A 19,715-nucleotide genomic window follows, 5' to 3' on the forward strand; every position below is an offset into this window, starting at 1 on the left:
ATCTTTTTAACCTTGCATAAAGTTACATATTCATATGTATCATAATTCAGTAAGACATTTTCTTTATCAGTGGACATTTAGGCAATTTCCAACTTTGGGCTATTACAGATAGTGCTGTAATGAACTCGCTTGCATGAACATCTTTGTACACATTTGCAAATATCTCTCTAAATACATAGATGTAGCATTATTGGGTCAAAGGATTTACATTTAAAATCTTGATAGTTGTTCTTAAATTATGTTTTTATTCCCCCCTACTTTACAAGAGTATTCTTTTTCCTGTATTCTTGCAAACAGTAGACATCACAGTCTTTTTTTTTTAAACCATTCGTTTGGGCAAATTCCTGGTATTTCCTTGTTGTACTTGACGTTTGCTTAATTTTTAGTGAAACTGAGTGACTTTACTTCATTTATTGAGCATTAATGTTTCTTTGTTGAATTCTAATTAAAATTTTCCCTACTTATACAAGCAGTTGTTTGAGGTGGTAAAGCTCTTTGTATATTATGCATATTCATATTTCATCTTGTTATTTGGCAGTTTTTCCTCCTAATATTTAACTTTTCTTATAATTTCATTATGGTATATTTGTTGTCTAGAAATTTTTAGCATTGAATTTTAATCAAATAGTTTATTCATTTATTTTAAATTTCTAGGATCTGTGGCTTTGTAGCAACATCCTAAGAGGATCTAGTCAATGAAACATTGTCCATATTTTCTTTAGTCCTTTTATAGTTTATAATTTTTTTTGTTCTTAACCACTTTAAATTTTACTTTTGTTATTGATATGAAATAGGATTTTTATCAGATAGATATTTCATTCTTTCCCTACTATTTATTGAATATATTACCCTAACTAATTTGAATAGAGAAGTAGAGGAGTAGAACAGAAGAGAATACAAAAATAGATCTACCTTGGGGCCAAAACTTCATTGCCTGAATAAATGAAGTTTTATTGTATGTTTGATGTCTCGTAGGGTCTGTTTCCATCCTATTCTTCTTTTCAAGCAGCTTGTTAGTTTTTCCATGAAAAATGTGAGTGGGATTTTAATTTTGACTGCTCTGTATTCATAAATTAAGTTGGGCCAAACTAACATTTACAGTAATTTAGGAGTGTATGTGCCTTTGCAATATTAAGAATTTTATCCAGGATATAGTATGCCATTACACATATTTAGGGTTTTTATATTTTTCAGTTAAATTTTATAGAGAAGGATATCCTTGCACATTTATAATTAGTAATTCCTGGGTATTTTATAGTTTCTGATCTTTTCTGTTATATTTTCTGAATTATTTTTTGTGTTTTTGTATGTGTATTTTTTATTATGTTTCTTTAGTGAACTCTTTTTAGTCCTAATCATGTTTATGTTAAATCTTTTGGATTCTTCAAGTAAATGATAGCTTAATCTGTACGTAATGAATTCTGGCTTTTCTTTTTCAGTTTATAGGTTTTTCCTATATACCCACATAATTTACCACACTATGAGTAAGTTGAAGATGAAAAGTGTCTTACGTTATTTTTTTTCTACAGAATGAAATAGTGATATAGTCATCTGATTGCTAGATGCCTCAAAAATTATTTAAAGTACCATTTTCCAATATCGAGTCATACAGTTATTTATTTAGTTTCAGGATACCCCCAAATGAACTTTTTAAACCAGCCTGATTGAGGAAGAACAGTTGATAGCAGAGAGTTTTGGGATCCTGAAAAATGTTAGGAACGTGTTAATTTATTTGAAACAGTTCTCACATACTTACATTTTACACACACACACACACACACACACATACACACACACACTTATTTATTAACTTAATTACTATGTGGTAGCAAAATTGAGCCATGTTTCAGAATGGATATCATTTAAATCCAAGTTCTGCAATCATCTATATATTCTTGGATCTTTAGCAGATTTTGAGAAATAGCAAACATTAATGGAATAATTTCCAGTCATATCTGCCAGTAGTTTCCAGGACATGTAAGCTCCAGATCCAGGTAACTTCTTGTGTGTTGTTAAAGTTTGCTCCCCTAGGCATGTTCCATTGTAGTCCGCTCAACTCTCTGTGTTTCTAAAAATATAGATATAGATAAGGATTATTTTGTCTAGGATCTTATATTTGAAGTAAACAGTCTACATCTTCTACACTCGAATATATGAATCCTTGTTTATTCTTTAAGACTCAACCTAGAGGCACCTGGGTGTCTCAGTCGGTTAAGCGTCTGACTTTGTCTCAGGTCATGATCTCGTGGTTTGTGAGTTCGAGCTCCGCATCGGGCTCTGTGCTAACAGCTCAGAACCTGGAGCCTGCTTCAGATTCTGTGTCTCCTCCTCTCTCTGCCCTTCCCATGCTCATGCTCTGCCTCTCTCTGTCTCTCAATAATGAATAAACGGTAAAAAAAAAAATAAAAAAAAAAGACTCAACGACTTAAATATTTTCCCTTTCATGAAATTCTTCCCTTTCTCAGGCAAATGAGAAAGATTACTTGGTATAAACTTCTGTTATATCATTTATCACATTATAGTATAGCTGTTTACTTTGATTTCTGTCTCCCCACTAACCTGTGAGTTGTCCAGTGTCTAGCACAGTGCTTGGCATAGAGCTGGCACTCAGTAAATTGTTGATGGATGCATAAAATGTGAATAAGCGATTACCAAAACTTATAAGGGAAGTGAAAGATCAAAAGGGCTGTCTAAGAGAATGTTATCAATCTTGCAACTTAAGAAAAAGATTAGAGGGTTCTGTGGAAGGGGCATAGGAAGCATAGTTTATGAAAAGATTAATAAAAAAGGTACAAACCCTATAGTTTGGAAATATGCATTTTGATGCAGTGATGTTTATCATGGTGGAGAAATGTGGTAGAGACCAAATGAGTGGCACGAGGCCATGAAAACATGCTGAAAGTCGGGAAGAAAAACGGTATTCATTCTGGTACAAATATTATAAATGGCATGATTTTGATAAATTTATACCATAGGAACCATGCATCTGCTTCTATATATACATGTATTTCTGGTTTATAGGTTACCATATATAGCATACAAGAGTTGCCAGTTTTCCAATAATATGAATGTAAAACACACCTGGACCAGCAAGGCCAACTTTCTAAGTGACATACTTGATTTCTTTCATCTCTGACCTTCTGTTCTGCTTTCTTTTTTGATTATGACTTTTTATGTATATTTATTAACAAAAAACCTTCTCCTGGATTTTAAGCTTTTGGGGACATTACAGAGTTTTTTTCAGGTATAGTTTAGATGCTTAATAATTATTAAATTTAATTGAAAATGTCAGTTTTTATAATACATATTAATTAGATTGATGAACATACATTTCTTTCTTTTAGATATTCCTCAGTAAAGTAAGTGAAGGATAGTATACCTATTTCCAGCTACTTTTCAAATAGAGTAAATAAGGACAATCAAGTTTCTTATGGCTACATCTGAAGACCACATTTAGTAATCTTTCAGATGATTTTGCTGAGAAAGAAAGAGCTGGCAATATCCTAGTTCTCTGCAGCTCGTGAGCAGTATTTTGATAGTTGTTGCATTGAAAGGCTCAATGAGAATCTAATTTGGATATACATTCAAGTAAAATAAGAGATGAAAATGAGAGCTTAACCTCGCTCAGCACAGTATAGAATAGAAGTCGGTTTCAGTGATTCTGTGATTGAAATATAATTATAGTAGTGACGTACCACAACACCGATGCTTGTATAGGTCATAGCATGAAACGGGTTCAGTGTGGGTATTTGCTTAGGTAGCTTCAAGGCCCTTCACTATAGTTTCTTCAGGAACCAGCAAAGCCTTGTAGCTAATATGATATACTCGGATTCTATAAAAAGCAATGAATTTTGCTATTCAGATAATACATCCTGTGGCTATTGTTGTCTCCCACATTATTAAAGGTGGTAGAATGATATACATTTTAAAATGTAAGTTATTTTTATTCTAATTCAATTTTCCTTTTCTTAACATCTCATTGTACAGAACTTTTAGCTTACCTGGTTTTCAATACTTAGCAGGGTTTCTTAAAAAAATTAAGAAAGCCATCTTTTCTGGATTATCATCTTCTTGTGACCTCTTACTACAGGTTTTCAGCACATACTCCAATGAAGACTATGACAGGAGAAACGATGAAGTGGACCCTGTGGCTGCTTCTGCTGAGTATGAACTTGAAAAGCGTGTAGAAAAGCTGGAACTTTTCCCAGTGGAACTAGAAAAAGGTATATGAGCTCTACAATGTTTGTAATGTCATTATATTGCTATTTTAATAATACAGAAATGACTTTATTTTCCTCACCTGTAGCCCTTCTACCCCCAAGGGTTGGATAAAGTTTTAATTCTCATGGAAGATTTAATTTATTTATTACATTTCAAAAGTAGTTGAGATGAGCTCTGTATAGATGGTAGACTCCTTCTTCCCTCCCACTCCCAGCAGAAACCCATCTGCTTTAGTTGGCTGGAATGGTGACTAGTGTAGGGAGGTGTGGGTAGGGCCTCATGTTTGGTTGGTACCCTTACAAGGGTGAGAGTCCAGAGGGCGTGGGTGGATGTGAGCGCTTGGGGCAGGTGGTTGTCTTGTTTTTGTTTTTGAGTTCTTGACGGAGGGAGAGTGGTCATGGTTGGACTCTGAATGTGGTAGATGGGAGAGTGTTGGACTTTTAGAGTATGGATTTTGGAATGAAGGCAGTGGAATCTTATCTCTGAAGGGAGAGGGCTAAGAGAGAGCAGGGAGAATGGGAGCCAAGGGGCTTCCTCCCAATTTCTCCTCTTGGAAACCCAGCCTGCCTGCGGTGGGAAGTGAGGACCCATGGCCCCAGAGACTGCCATGTCTATCCTCGTGTAAGATGGGCACCCAGGAATGGAGGGGGACCCAGTGAACAGGGAGATAGCATATCTCAGAGAGTCTTGGAAAAAAGCAGAACGAACAGATGACAGCTTGAATAACAAAATGAAGCAAATGAAAAACCAAATGAGGATATCAAGTATGGCTTAAAAAAAGACATTCTTAAGCAAAGCAACAACCAAAACGATTTTTGTTTTAGTTTATTTATTTATTTTGAGAGAGAGAGAAAGTAGGGGAGGGGGAGAGAATGAGAGAGGGAGAGAGAGAATCCCAAGCAGGCTTCACACTTCAGTGCAGAGCCTGATGAGGGGCTTAAACCCACGAACTGTGAGATCATGACCTGAGCCAAAATCAAGAGTCAGCTGCTTAACCTACTGAGCCACCCAGGCACCCCCAAAAATGATTTTAAAATTAAAAATTTCAGTGGAGGAATTGAAGAGGAAAAGATGGTATTGTTGAGACTCAAACTGGTAGCCTAGGTCAAGTGTAAGAAATAAACCAAACTAATTCTTAAAATGATAGAAAAAAGGTCCATGAGAAATCACGAAGGAGACCCAACATGCACATTGTAGGTGACAGAAGGGGAAAAGAAGGGGATGAGAGATATATTAGACAAAACAAGGAAGAAATTTTCCTGAACTCAAAAAAAACCTGAGCCTCCTATTTGGAAGGGCCTAACCAATTGATGAGCAGTGAGAGGACTTAAAAAACATCCCACGCTTAAGCGTGGCTAAATCCTCATCTTCTTTTTTTTTTCTTTTATATATACACATATGTATATATATGTATATGTAATATAATTATATTATATATAATTATATATTATAATAATATATTATTTAATACTTATATAATTATTAAATCTAAATATAAATATATGTTAAATGTAAATATATAAACTAAACAATATATTATTTAATTTGTATATTTAATATAATATATTAAATATATAACATATAATATGTATGTATATATATAATATATATAATTTATTGTCAAATTGGTTTCTGTACAACACCCAGTGCTCATCCCAACAGGTGCCCTCCTCAATGCCCATCACCCACTTTCCCCTTTCCCCAACCCCCATCAACCCTCAGTTTGTTCTCAGTATTTAAGAGTCTCTTATGGTTTGCCTCCTTCCCTCTCTGTAACTTTTTTCCTCCCCTTCCCCTCCCCCCTGGTCCTCTGTTGAGTTTCTCAGGATCCATATATGAGTGAAAACATATGGTATCTGTCTCTCTCTGCCTGGCTTATTTCACTTAGCATAATGCTTTCCAGTTCCATCCACATTGCTACAAATGGCCAGATTTCATTCTTTCTCATTGCCAAGTAGTATTCCATTGTATATATAAACCACATCTTTATCCATTCGTCAATTGATGGACATTTAGGCTCTACCCATAATTTGGCTATTGTTGAAAGTGCTGCTATAAACATTGGGGTACAAGTGCCCTTACGCAATAGCACTCCTGTATCCCTTGGGTAAATTCCTAGCAGTGCTATTGCTGGGTCATAGGGATGCTACTGCTTAGCAGCGATGAAAAGAAACAAGGTGCAACTTGTTGTAAACAGCAAAGGTCAGGGAAAAAGAGTTGAAAACTGTAACTATTAGGCATCAAATTATTTGCATTAAAAAAATGTAAAGAATACCTGTCATTGCACCAAACATGACTGGCTAATTGTTCCCATTAAGAGACACTCTCATTTGAAGTTAACAAGGATGTAAGAGTGATACTTAACATTTTTCATTCATTTACAAATGTAAAAACCAATCCTAGCTTATGGCCCATACGAAAATAGCTGGAACTGGCCGTGGGCCATTGTATTGCTTATAATATACCAAAAATGAGAACAATTCAAATATTCATTAATGATAGAAAAGAGTAAAATGAAGGAGCCTAAGTTCCATACAGCAGTGTGTATGATTGTTACAAACATGAAATTGAAGTGGAGAAAAAGCAAATCACAGAAGAATCCATTCAGTGTAATTCCATTTACTTAAATGTCAGAGCCAGGAAAAATTAAACAGTGTATTGTTTAGAGATACACAAATAAGTGGTTTTAAAAAGCAGTATTTAAAAAAGGAGGGAGTGAGGGGTGCCTGAGTGGCTCAGTTGGTTAAGTGTCCAACTCTTGATTTTGGTTCAGGTCATGATCCCTGGGTCATTGGATCAAGCCCTGTGTCGGGTTCCATGCTTGAACATGGAACCTGCTTGAGATTCTCTCTCCCTCCCTTTGGTCCTCTCCCCGACTCATTCTCTTTCTGTATAAAATAAATAAAAATATAAAAATAAAAAAGGAGGGAATGATTGACACAATATTTAGGGTAATTGTTACCGAGGGAAGAGTTATGATATGAGGGAGGGGTGCATAGTGGGCTTTTTGTGTGTTGGTAATATTCTGTGTCTTTGTTAGTATTGTGGACGTTTGTTTTATTTTCTTCTTTAAACACGTTTTGTAGATAAATGTTTTCATAAACTCTCATTTGTGTTTTTCATAATAAAAGTTAAATTAAGAAAAATTAAGCTAGAAGAGAACCAAATGAAGTACAATTATTTTTAATTTTTTGAGCAGCCTCCATACTGGTTCCTGAAGTGGCTGCACCAGTTTACATTCCCAGTAACAGCACACAAGTGTTCCTTTTACACTGCATCCTTGTCAACACCTGTTATCTCTGGTTTTTTGGTTGATAGCCATTCTAACATTCTAATAAGGTGGTTTCTCATTGTGGTCTTGATTTGCATTTTCCTGATGATTAGTGATGAGCACCTTTTGATGTACCTGATGGCCATTTGTATGTCTTCTTTGGAAAAGTGTCCATTCACTTCTTCCGCCTCTTTTTAATTGGATTTTTTTTTTTTGCTGTTAAGTTGCATGAGTTCTTTATATATTTTAGATATTAACCCCTTATCAAATATTTCCCCCCATTCTGCAGGCTGTCTTTCATTCTGTTAATGGTTTCCTTTGCTGTGCAGAAGCTTTTAGTTTGATGTAGTCCCACTTACTTATTTTTGCTTTTGTCAAATACAAAAAGTCATTGCCAAGACTGATGTTAAGGAAGTTACCTGCTATCTTTTCTTCTAGGTGTTTTATGGTTTCAAGTCTTAAATGTAAGTCTTTAATCCATTTTTGAGTTGATTTTTGCGTATAGTATAAGATAGGGGTCCATTCTCTTATATGTGGCTGCCCAGTTTTCCCAGCACCACTTTTTGGAGTGGCTATCCTTTCCCCATGGCATATTTTTGGCTTCTTTGTCATAAATTAATTGACCAAATATGCATAGGTTTATTTCAGGGCTCTCTATTCTGTTCCATGGACCTATGTGTCTTTTTTTAGTGGCCGTACCATACTGTTTTGATCGCTAATGCTTTGAAATATAGTTTAAAACCAGCTTTGTTCTTACTCAAGTTTTCTTTAACTATTTGGAATTTTTGGTGGTGCCATACAAATTTTACAATTGATGGTTCTATTTCTGTGAAAAATGTCACTGGAATTTTGATAGAGATTGCATTGAATTTGTAGATTGCTTTGGGTAGTATGGACATTTTAACAATATTAATTCTTTGAATCCTGACTATGGACAATCTTTCCATTTATTTGTGTCTTCAGTTTCTTTCATCAATGTCTTATAGCTTTCAGTATCTAGATCTTTCACCTCCTTAGTTAAGTTTATTTGTAAGTATTTAATTCTTTTTGCTGCAATTGTAAATGGAATTATTTTTTTAATTGCTCTTTCTGATAGTTCATTGTTAGTGTATAAATACCTAAATATGATATAAACTATAGATCATAATACCAACAGAGAATTATACTTTTAAATTCAAGAAACTCTTAAAAAATAAATAAATTGAGGAAACACAAAAAATATGACAGTTAAAACCAGAAGTTTAATTTGGAATGCTCTTTAAATGTAGTAATTAGTATAAACAATAGAAAACAAAAGATGACAAATAATGTTTTGCTTATATATTTATATTATATATAATTATATAAAAATGAAAACTAAATGTAATGAAAAGCCAAACTGATTCTAATTTTAACATGTTAGAATTGATAATATTATATGTAAGAGGAGATCAGGTGCCACATACATGTAAAAAAAAAATTAATAGTTTTTTCTTTATATATATTTTTTCAACGTTTATTTTATTTTTTTTGGGACAGAGAGAGACAGAGCATGAACGGGGGAGGGGCAGAGAGAGAGGGAGACACAGAATCGGAAACAGGCTCTAGGCTCCGAGCCATCAGCCCAGAGCCTGACGCGGGGCTCGAACTCACGGACCGCGAGATCGTGACCTGGCTGAAGTCGGACGCTTAACCGACTGCGCCACCCAGGCGCCCCATTTTTTCTTTATATTTACATTAAGAACATAAATGTGAAAATGGGAACATTTCATTTACAATAGCATAAAAACAACAAAGTACTTATTAATCACTAAGGAAAAAGTATCTGTTGAAAATCCATCTTTTTGAAAGATAGAAGTTGTAAGCAAATAGAAGGATATACCATATTCTTGGATTTTTGGAAAGATCAGTATGGAAAAGTCTCTCCTATTCTGCACCTCTGATACCTAGAAATTAATATATAAATTTAATGCAGTTCAAGTGGAATATATCAGAGTTGGATTGAAAGAGGATTGCATAATGCAAAACTAAATTTTATATGGGAAAATACAGACCTAAGGGAAGTATGAAAAAGAATGTGACAGGTTTTAATTTCTTAAATATCTGAATATAATGTAAAGCCTCTATAATCAGAACAAATTGTATTCATATAGCAATTGATCAATGGAACAAAATAGAAAATATAGAGAAAAATGTTAGTATGCATGAGAATTTAATACATGACATGTGTGATTTGCTAATATGCCATTGAGGCCTGCGCAGGTCCCAACCTGTCTGTGGTTTGGGGTTGCTATCTGCCTCATAAAGCAAAGTAGAGGGTTTGTCATCTGGGAAGACAAAGTCGTCTTCTCTGCGAAAGCCTCCTACATAGTTGGCTTTGGCTTTGGCCTCTTCCGGGAATAGGGAAAGCAGGGATTGAGGCCTTATGAGTCTGGGTTTTCAACTGAGGTAGAGAGAAAAGACAGTGCTTATAACTAGACAGTCCAGAGTTGGGTATAGTTACCTCTAGGACTCGTTATTGTTAGCCCAGCCTAGTCTTTATGACATGATAGAAGTGGATTTCTTAACAATAAAATAGGGGTACCTAGATGGCTCCACTGGTTAAGCATCCAACTTTTGATTTTGGCTCAAGTCATGATCTCATGGTTGTGAGACTGAGCCCCATGTCGGGCTCTGCCCTGAACGTGGAGCCTGCTTGAGATTCTGTCTCTCTCTCTCCCTCTGTCCTTCCTCCGCTTGTGCTCTCTCTCTCTCAAAAGAAGAGAAAATCAAAAAAATAATAATAATACAGTTAAAAAACAGCATAGGGTGTTTTACAAATGGTTCTGGCGTAACTGAACATCTGAATGGAAGAATATAAAGTTGGGCACCTTCATTTTCATTATATAAAAAATAACTCTATATGAGTTAATTAGATATTAAAAATAAAGTAATGAGGATTTTGACAAAAACTTAAAATTTAATGCTTTCTTCAATTGCAAAAATACCTGCTTTCTTCGATTGCAAAAATCATGTAGGCATGTGGATGGAAAGGCTTAACCAAAAGAGGGTCCAATCAAATCATCCTAAATTTTAAGCTTTTAAAGGCAATATTGTCAAACAGAGGCAATCTTCATTGTAGATGACATGGAGTTAATATGTATAATATGCTAAGAACCTTTGCAAATTATCAGAAAAGAAAGATAGGGAAAACTCAGTAGAAAAATTGGCAGTTTAGCGAAAAAAACATCTAATGACCCACGCTCCCATGAATACGAGCTGAAATTTCATGAGCAATGAGCGGAATGCTAAGCCAACATGAGCTTCTTTCCTGAGAGAAAAAATAAGCTCTGAGCTCCAGAGTATGGTGCCGGCATCTTCCATGGAAACACATCCTCACAGTCTTTTCCATCTTTTCCTGGCTGCTTTGCCTGCTTACTTAGTGCTCTGCCTGTCCCTCTGCAGAGGAAGACCAGGTGGCTGCTGGGTTCTTGACAGCCACAGGAATTAGTGCCCTTCCAAGAATGTGGCTCTGGACTTGACCCATGCTTGACACATCTCCCAGAGAGCCATACAGGGATGAAATCAGTCATCTGGTCGCTGTGGGTTGATTGTATTCTTCGTTTAATTGTGTTTGAGTTATCATCTTGTCTTTCGGGTAGTCTGCACTGGAATTGAGGATGGCTCAAGCTATTACCGCTTTTTCTACTATTGGGTTTACAGCTCTGCAAATCTGCGTAATTTTCCAGTGACAGCAACAAGGGCTGCTAAGGCAGGAAGATAATTTTACTAAAGCCTGAGTTCAGGCAGGGAAAATGCACTTAAAAACTAAGAAATCACTTTCATGCAGGATAGTGGCAGGAAGGAGCTGCTTAATGGCGTGATGGCACAGAGAATCTACATTTGAAAGGAGCTCTTTGAATGTACTGAGCATGGGAAAGTTTCACTTGCAGCTCAACATTGGCTTGACAGTGTGATAATTCACAATGAAAAGAAACTCCTATAAATATAGTGAATGTGAGCAAGAATTTGGCTAAATGCTTAATATGTAGCAGCTTTCATATATGAGAGGAACTCTATGTATGGCATCATTTAATGTGGATGAGTCTACAGTGATCGGCTCTTAAAGCAAGAGCAGATGCTCTGGGGAGAAAATCTTGCATGTGTGTAAACACTGTGGGAAGGCTTTGGGTCACCATTCAGCCTCTCACCAACATGAACAAATTCCCACTGTAGCAAACCCCGTGAGTATGATGGATGGAGCAAGAATTCAGCTGTGCAGCTCACCTTCGTACACACAGGAGAATTCCTGTGGGCGAGAAGAAACTTTGTCCACGTGACTAGTGAGGAAGGGCCTGTAGTACGGATGTAAGTTTCCCTTTCACGAAAAACTCATTCTGGGGAGAGCCCCTAAAGCTGTAACAAATGTAGGAAAATTTTTGACCAGAGGCAGCCTCTGGATGAACGTATCTGTACCAGAGACATGTTGAGAATAAAATCAGAATGGGAAGTCATGTGTGGGCAAACATTCTAAACATAAGGGCTGAAGGAATGTCTACGGTGATTATTTGTGCACTAGTCACCACTGAAGCTCTACACTGGAGAGGTACCTGTGCCTCTAACCAACGTGGAAGTACCTTCATGTGGGGGTCACATCAAAGAGTTCCTCCAGGGAGAACTCTCTATGAATCTTTCTTTAGCACACAACTGAGTAAACAGATCACACTTGTGCTGAGTGGCATGATTTTGAAAAATGTAGAATAAAGATTAGGATTACTAATTGTACTTAGGAACACTTAAAGCAGAAGTCGGTGTCAAGGAGTAATAACCAGTGAGATGAACCCTACTGAAAAAATTGCTAATTAAGAATACTTACTGTATGGGGCACCTGGGTGGCTCAGTCGGTTAAGTGTCTGACTTCGGCTCAGGTCATGATCTCACGGTTCGTGGGTTCGAGCCCCATGTCGGGCTCTGTGCTGACAGCTCGGAGCCTGGAGCCTGCTTCTGATTCTGTGTCTCCGTCTCTCCGTCTGCCCCTCTCCTGCTCATGCTGTCTGTCTCTGTTTCTCAAAAATAAATAAATGTAGAAAAAAATAAAAAAAAGAATACTTACTGTATGAAATATTATTGCTAAAAAGTCTTCTGAAAGTGTCAAGCATTCTGTTGACTCTGTGAGCCAGTTTTCCTTTAACAATCCACGCTGCTGATTAATCGGTTAGTGTCAGTTTTTCTATGCAGCTAGCTAATACAACAATGGTTACAAAGACTTTGAGGCTATCAGAAAATAACTTTGAATGTTAACCCAAAAATGTGGAATGTGAAATAGTGTATCTTTTATTTCATTGATGTGAATATATGTATGTTCACAGAAAAGACAAATGGAAATATGGATAAACATATTATTGTCAATGAATTTAAAAACATATTTGTCAGTGTTGTTCACAAGGCAAGGAACATGGAAACAAAAGAGAATGCCTGTCAGTAGAGAAGTGGTTGGATAAGTGACGACACCATCTCACCAGGATATATTATACAATCATTAGAAGTGAGTTAAGGCTGTGTAAGTTGGTATCCATGATATATCATTGAATTAGAGAATTAAGCTGCAGAGAGAACTAGGTATAATGTGATCTTATTTGTATAAAGCAAGTAGGAAGGAAAAATAAGCCATTTCATAGACGCACACATACATATATGTATGTGTACTTGTATTTATGCATATATATATATATATACACATATACGTTGTAGTTGTTGATACTTTTATATGCTTGTATAGTAGGACTAGGGAAAGTCATGAAAGACACATGCCACCTGATTAACATGAATGGGGATATGAAACAAGTAAAAGGGGAAAGACCACATGAATGAAGGGGAAATTTTAGATATACTAAGATCACATTTATTTAAAGTAATATATATGTGTTTTGGTATGTATGCTTTTGTGTTTAAAATATTATTTAGAGAGGCTGTGTTTTAAGGCAGATTGATTACTCAGTAATCCAATTATTACTTTTTCTTGGGATGACAATGAATAGCCACTTGCAGTAATAAAATGAGATTAAACCCACAAGCCTTTTGGGGGGTCTTATTTGATATCTTTTCTCCGCAGCAATAGAAAAAAAATATTCTGCCAAGGCAAGCATGTCCTGTAGTCCATAAAGAACAAAATTAATGGCAATAAGTAAGTCTCACCAGCTAACTTACATATAAAACTTAGGTTGTTGTGGTTTTTTTGCCCTTTTTCATAGATGAAGATGGACTTGGTATAAGCATTATTGGAATGGGTGTTGGAGCAGATGCCGGGCTTGAAAAGCTGGGAATATTTGTCAAAACAGTAACAGAAGGTGGTGCTGCCCAGAGGGATGGCAGGTAAGCTAACTACTATCATTAATAACTAAAATCTTCTAAGAAATTTTTTTGGGAATTTCTTTCAGTGGCTTCCTTCTTCTGATTTTTTAGGACAGAATTTTGGAGTGTGTCTCATCAAAGGAAAATGTTAAAGCCTTTGAATTACTTTATGATTTGTAGGCAGAATACCTGCTTTCTTCAATGTATGTTAAATAAATAGGTGGTTGGGTCTATCATCTGTATCTCTCTACCTTTGATATGTATTCATTCATCTGTCTGGTGGGAAGTGGGCAGAAGTATGGGTGTGTATTATAGAAGGATATGTACTGTGGAGATGAGCATTTAGTGTCATTTCAGAGATATCAAAACAAATGGTAATATTTTTGGCACTTTTGAGAATGACAGAGGTAGAAGGAAAAATAGGAACCCTAATTCTGCAATGATGGTAATTCTGGAGCTAACATTTCTCAAAATGTATTCTGACTAAAAACAGGTTCTTGATTGCCAAGTAAACTTGTGGAATTAAAATCTCTCAGAGAGGAATCTGAGAGCCTTCACTTAAACACCCACTTTGGGTAATTTGGATGCATGCCAGCACATCAGATGATTGTTGTTTTATGTCTTAGCTTTCATCATCTCAAGCTACAAGTATCTCTAAAGATTTTGATTAAATCCTCACACTAGGCTCCTGCTGCATCAAGTTGGGGCTGAAGCAGAGGTTGGCTATAGAAATAAAAGTTGATCCAAAAATATGAGTGCCAGGGGCGCCTGGGTGGTTCAGTTGGTTAAGCGGCCGACTTGGGCTCGGGTCATGATCTCGTGGTCCGTGAGTTTGAGCCCTGCGTCGGGCTCTGTGCTAACAGCTCAGAGCCTGGAGCCTGTTTCAGATTCTGTGTCTCCCTCTCTCTCTCTCTCTCTGACCCTCCCCCGTTCATGCTCTGTCTCTGTCTCAAAAACAAATAAACGTTAAAAAAAAAATTAAAAAAAAATATGAGTGCCAGATTCAAAGAAGTGTTAACTTATTTTTTTAGGAGCACTTTGATTTTTTTTCAAGGTTTAAGCATACATCACTTAACCATCTTATCAAGAAATGATAAAACATGTTGAAAATCATTTGCAAATCTCTGGCGAGACCCATGGTAGCATTATTTCTTTTGTAATCCTAAAAACACATTGATATACACAGATATTTTCCAAGTGGAACTAAATTGATTTATTTAAATAGAAACCCACACCAGGATCATCTCTTTTTCCGTGAGGCAAGGGACCACATCTCAGTCAATAGCCTCATTTGTATTCCCATAACACTTGAACAGAGAAGGTCTGAAATTAATCTTTTGCGTGAATGTTCAGTTGGTTGAACGTGTATCACACTTAAAATAAAGTGGGATATTAATATTTTGTGTTAAAAAGTAATTTGTTAACATTTCCCCCTTTTCAAGTAGTTATGGAAATAACCCTTTACCCTTTGAAGGAATTATATGATAGTAGTAACAAATATTTCCCATTATTAATGAAGAAACTTTCTTCCAAGTGAGCTAAAAGTTGTTTGTAAGATCTGTATCTTTTCTCTTTAAGTTTCACCAAAACTTTAAAAGCTTTCTAAAATCAGAGGGAATAATTCTTATTGTTAGCATTCAAACAGTATGAAATTATTATGAACCATCTGTCTAAATGGGTCACAAAGCCAAACCAAAATACGAATTGATTAAAAACCAGAAAGGTAGAGGGGCGCCTGGGTGGCTCAGTCAGTTAAGCATACTCTTGGTTTTTGGCTCAGGTCATAATCTCAGGGTTTGTGAGTTTGAGCCCGCATCAGGCTCTGCACTGGCAGTGCAGAACTTGCTTGGGATTCTCTTTTCTACCTTTCCCCCTCTGCTCCTCCCCAGCTTGCTCTCTGTCTCCCTCTCAAAATAAATAAATAAACATTTTTTTTTAAAAAAAAGAAAAGGTAGAAAATTTTGCATTTAGCACTTAGTTGCCATTGTTCTAAACTTAGATCTATTTGTTTTTCCATCACTCACTTTTAAAATTAGGTTTGTTTTTTCTTAACCTGTTTACTGATTTGTTGTCCTACATAGTTTCAGTATTTACACTGATGTGAGAAGTTTGCTTTATAGGTCCCAGTGTGTATTTTCTTAGTCCTTTTAAATGGATGTTTACCTAGTACAGTAATCCTGCTGTTGTTACAATAGATGCTTAATACATGCCTCAGTGAATATATTAAGAGAGGCAACTTGATGAAATGAACAGAATCTTTGGGATCATGTGACCAGCAGTCTTAATTCTATCCCTTCTACTTACTGGCTATGGGATATTGAACAAATTACTTAATTTTCATGTTATCTACAACTGCATCGTTGTTGTAAGCATTAAATATGCTTATGTAAATTAAAGCCTTCCACAGTGCTGTTTGCATATGGAACTTTTCTTGAACGAAGTAGGAATAAAGTAGGAATTGAAATTTATTGAAAAATAGTTATTATGGGAAGTCTTATGAAAAACTATAGAAAGATGTATAAAATATGCACAGAATTGTTAAGTTTTAGAGTTCAGAGGAACTTTAGAGATCTTTAAATTCATACTTTTCATATTATATGTGTATAAAAATTGAGGAGATCTATATAGTCTCATTATTAGACCTATGGCAGTGTTCACAACTTTTCAATTATATTATTATTCCCACCATTAGTGGTGTGCTCATTTGCACAATATTTAAATGTTCTTTGTTGTTTAAAATTTATCAATATAAAAAATTTACAAAGGAACAGTTGGTTGCTGCCTACAGTTAATTTTAATAGTTTTTAAAAAAGTTATGTGTACTCATGGATATAGAAAAATATTATATTAAGGACTTACAAATCACTGTGATTAGTGTGATGCCATTCTTGTGTGGATATGGTTTCTATTCATCCCACCCAACTTCTCTGTATCTCTCTTTTTCTTTCTCTCACAAAATGTAGAATTAATACACACCAAAGTATTGAATGGCTCTAGTCTGTGTAAGATTTTTTAAAAATTTTAGTTAATATGGAATATTTAATTTTTCTATAGAGAATTTGTAATTCTTGTATATGTATTTTAAATATTTTCTTTTTTTTAATGTTTATTTATTTTTGAGAGAGAGAGAGAGAGACAGAGCATGAGCAGGAGGAGGGCAGAGAGAGAGGGAGACACAGAATTGGAAGCAGGCTCCAGGCACTGAGATGTTAGCACAGAGGCCGACACAGGGCTCAAAGTCAGGCACCCCTATATATATATTTTGATCTACAATTAAAAATAATAAAGTTATCACCATGTGGCTTCAAGAGAGTTGTTCTTTACACTCCAGTTATGGACAAAATTAATGTTCTGGATTAGATGTTCTTTGTAATTCCTTTTAGCTTTAAAAGTATAAAAAGCCTTTTTTTTTTTTAACCTTTCTAGCTTGCTTTAGCTTCTTAACTCTATTTAAGAAAATGATTTCAATTTATTCTCAGTTTCGTCACATTTCCTTCAAGGGATGTTAAATAAACAGACTTATAGACTTACATAGAACATTGTTTTCTCCCTCCTCCCTACTTACTGCCCCTACACAAGAAATCTTTTCTGTTGTGATTGCTTTTACCCCTTCTAAACATCTCATAAACACACCATATTTTGAGCACTTTAAAAAATTTGCTGTGGAATTTGCCGTGGATATTTTATCTCCTGCATTACCCAGGATGTAGTTAAAAAGTTTTGAGTCTTCCTTACTTTTTGATACTATCTGTGACCTACATTTGAAATTTCTCTTGTCAAGCTTTTCATGCCTATCTGTACCTTTTCATATGATGCCTGAAACGCAGGGGGTACTCAATAAATATTTGTTGAATGAGTTAATACTTGTGTGTTAATCACTTTCAAAACATTTACTTAGGCCTAACCTTTTTCTCCCTTCCCTTCTTTTGCTTTTCTCTCCCTCTGTCTTTTTTGTGCTGGCCTGCCTCTTGCAGAGTAACTTGCAATGTAGCTAAATGACATGAGATGATAGCCATTTCCACCATCTGTTTTAGTTTTAAAGTTTTAGTAAAATAATACTAATAATAAATATTAGTAATAAGTGACGTTCATTAAGGTTAATTTTAGTAAACGAAAATTAATTTTTAGTGAAAATAATATTATGAATAATACCATTAGGTTTCGCTGCCATGAATTTTATGGTCGGTACACAGGACGCTAATTATTTCTCCAATCCTCTTTCATGAATCTATAAAGCAAAATCATCTTTATAACAACACAGGTGAAAGTGCTGATAGTAGAATAAGTCATGTGGATAATAACTGACAAAAGATAGTAATAATGCTGTGCTAAAGAAGCAAATTAAAAATGCACTTGGGATCTGCTTTGTTTCTGGCTCCTATGTTTGTTTCTCAGGCTTTTGCATATCAACATTTTAGAACACCGTCCTGTTCAGTTTTTTTGAAAAAGCTATCAAATGTGAAATGACGGTTGCTATGTAGTTTGCCTTCATTCGAGCCTTTCAAGGTTTTCTAACCATCTTAATTGTTTTTGACCAGCTTTAGGGTAGCACCAACACGTAAAACAGATGAAGAGTTCTATTCTTAGCTTTCCCTGCAGTAGACACTCCCTCTTGCTCCCTCTGCTCCCTCAAGCAGGACCCATCTGTGCCCCTGAGGCACCCTCCAGCCTGGGACGACCTGAATGGAAACTGCCGTTTTAATTGTGTCCATCTGTCATAATTCCTTAGCTGATGGTTTCCTCTCAGTGCACACACTCTTGTGTCACTCTTCTCGTCAAATATTTTGCTTGTTCGCCCCTTAGAGAGTTGGGATATTACTGCTTTCATATGGATGTATTTTCACATACACTTACAACTTCAGTCTCTGGCATTTAGGGGAAAACTCCTTTGACCAGAGTTCATTAATGTTGCTCCAGCTGGTCTCTCTTTCACTCAGCATTGGTTGCTGTGTTTACATAAGCCCTATGAGGTAGAATTTTTGTTTTTGCTTCCCCTTCCCAGATCTATCATGTCAACAGATAACCATCCAGTAACATTAAACAAACCCTACCATTGTCCAACTTCTATATTTTTGTTAGCCTTACCCCCACTGTTTCTGGGTGTTAGGTTCAGAGTGGAGGGATACCGGAAACAGCACTGAGGTTGAAGAGCAGGAGCTTGAACACTGTTGTTTATTAGCACATGGAAACGATTACCAACTAGCCAGGTACGTTCCCCTAAACTCCATTCCAGTAGGCAGTGTTTCCAGGGAAAAACAGGCTATTTCCTCTGCTATTCTGGAGAATTTTTGGAAAGCCCAGATTATCTGCTTTCTTTGGGCTCTGGGATGGTCTGATTCAGAGATCTGTCCATTTTAATTTTTACCACCAGGACTCCTCCCTTGTCTTTTTTTTTGTGCTTCTAATTATGCACCAAGATTTGAGAGATTATCAGTGTTACTGTGCTGTGAGGAGAACCTTTTTCTCTAACATAATAACCATTTATGTATTAAATACTCTTCTGGCTTATGATCTAGTGGGTTGTAGGGTCAGTTTACGGTGGCAGTAAATCTAAATTGCTACCCTTTCTTTTTAGCCAATAATTATTTCCCTCATCCCCTGTCCAGGCTTCTTTACGTCTCCTTTTTCTTCCGCTCATTTTTAGTTTCTTAGCTTTGTTTCCCACTTAATCACCACAGAGTCTACCCCTGTAAAAAGGTCAATTAAAATACCTCTCAAAATACCAAACTCAACAGAACTTCCCTCTCTCCCTCTCTTTTTAAAAATTAGAGGTAGTTTTTATTTCCTTGGTGTTTTTTATTTTATTTTATTTTTGTTATTTGTTTTTTTTTCTGTAATGAATGTATCACTTTTGAATGAAGAGTTTTTAAAACAGGTACTCTTTTCATGAAAATAATAATCAAACAGTACTGAG

At 35.8% G+C, this 19,715-nt stretch overlaps 1 protein-coding gene across 13 annotated transcripts in view; it reads left to right on the forward strand.

Annotated features, from left to right (window-relative positions):
- PPP1R9A (protein phosphatase 1 regulatory subunit 9A) overlaps nt 1–19,715 on the forward strand; it is a 320,221-nt gene that overhangs the window by 164,516 nt on the left and 135,990 nt on the right. For all 13 annotated transcript variants that reach the window (XM_043588903.1, XM_043588901.1, XM_043588909.1 and 10 more), the window contains exons 3-4: nt 4,091–4,223; nt 13,702–13,822. In XM_043588903.1, the coding sequence (XP_043444838.1) occupies nt 4,091–4,223; nt 13,702–13,822 (254 nt within the window). The remainder of the gene's footprint in view (nt 1–4,090; nt 4,224–13,701; nt 13,823–19,715) is intronic.

The sequence above is a fragment of the Prionailurus bengalensis genome, chromosome A2, assembly GCF_016509475.1.
Source record: "Prionailurus bengalensis isolate Pbe53 chromosome A2, Fcat_Pben_1.1_paternal_pri, whole genome shotgun sequence".
NCBI lineage: Eukaryota > Metazoa > Chordata > Mammalia > Carnivora > Felidae > Prionailurus > Prionailurus bengalensis.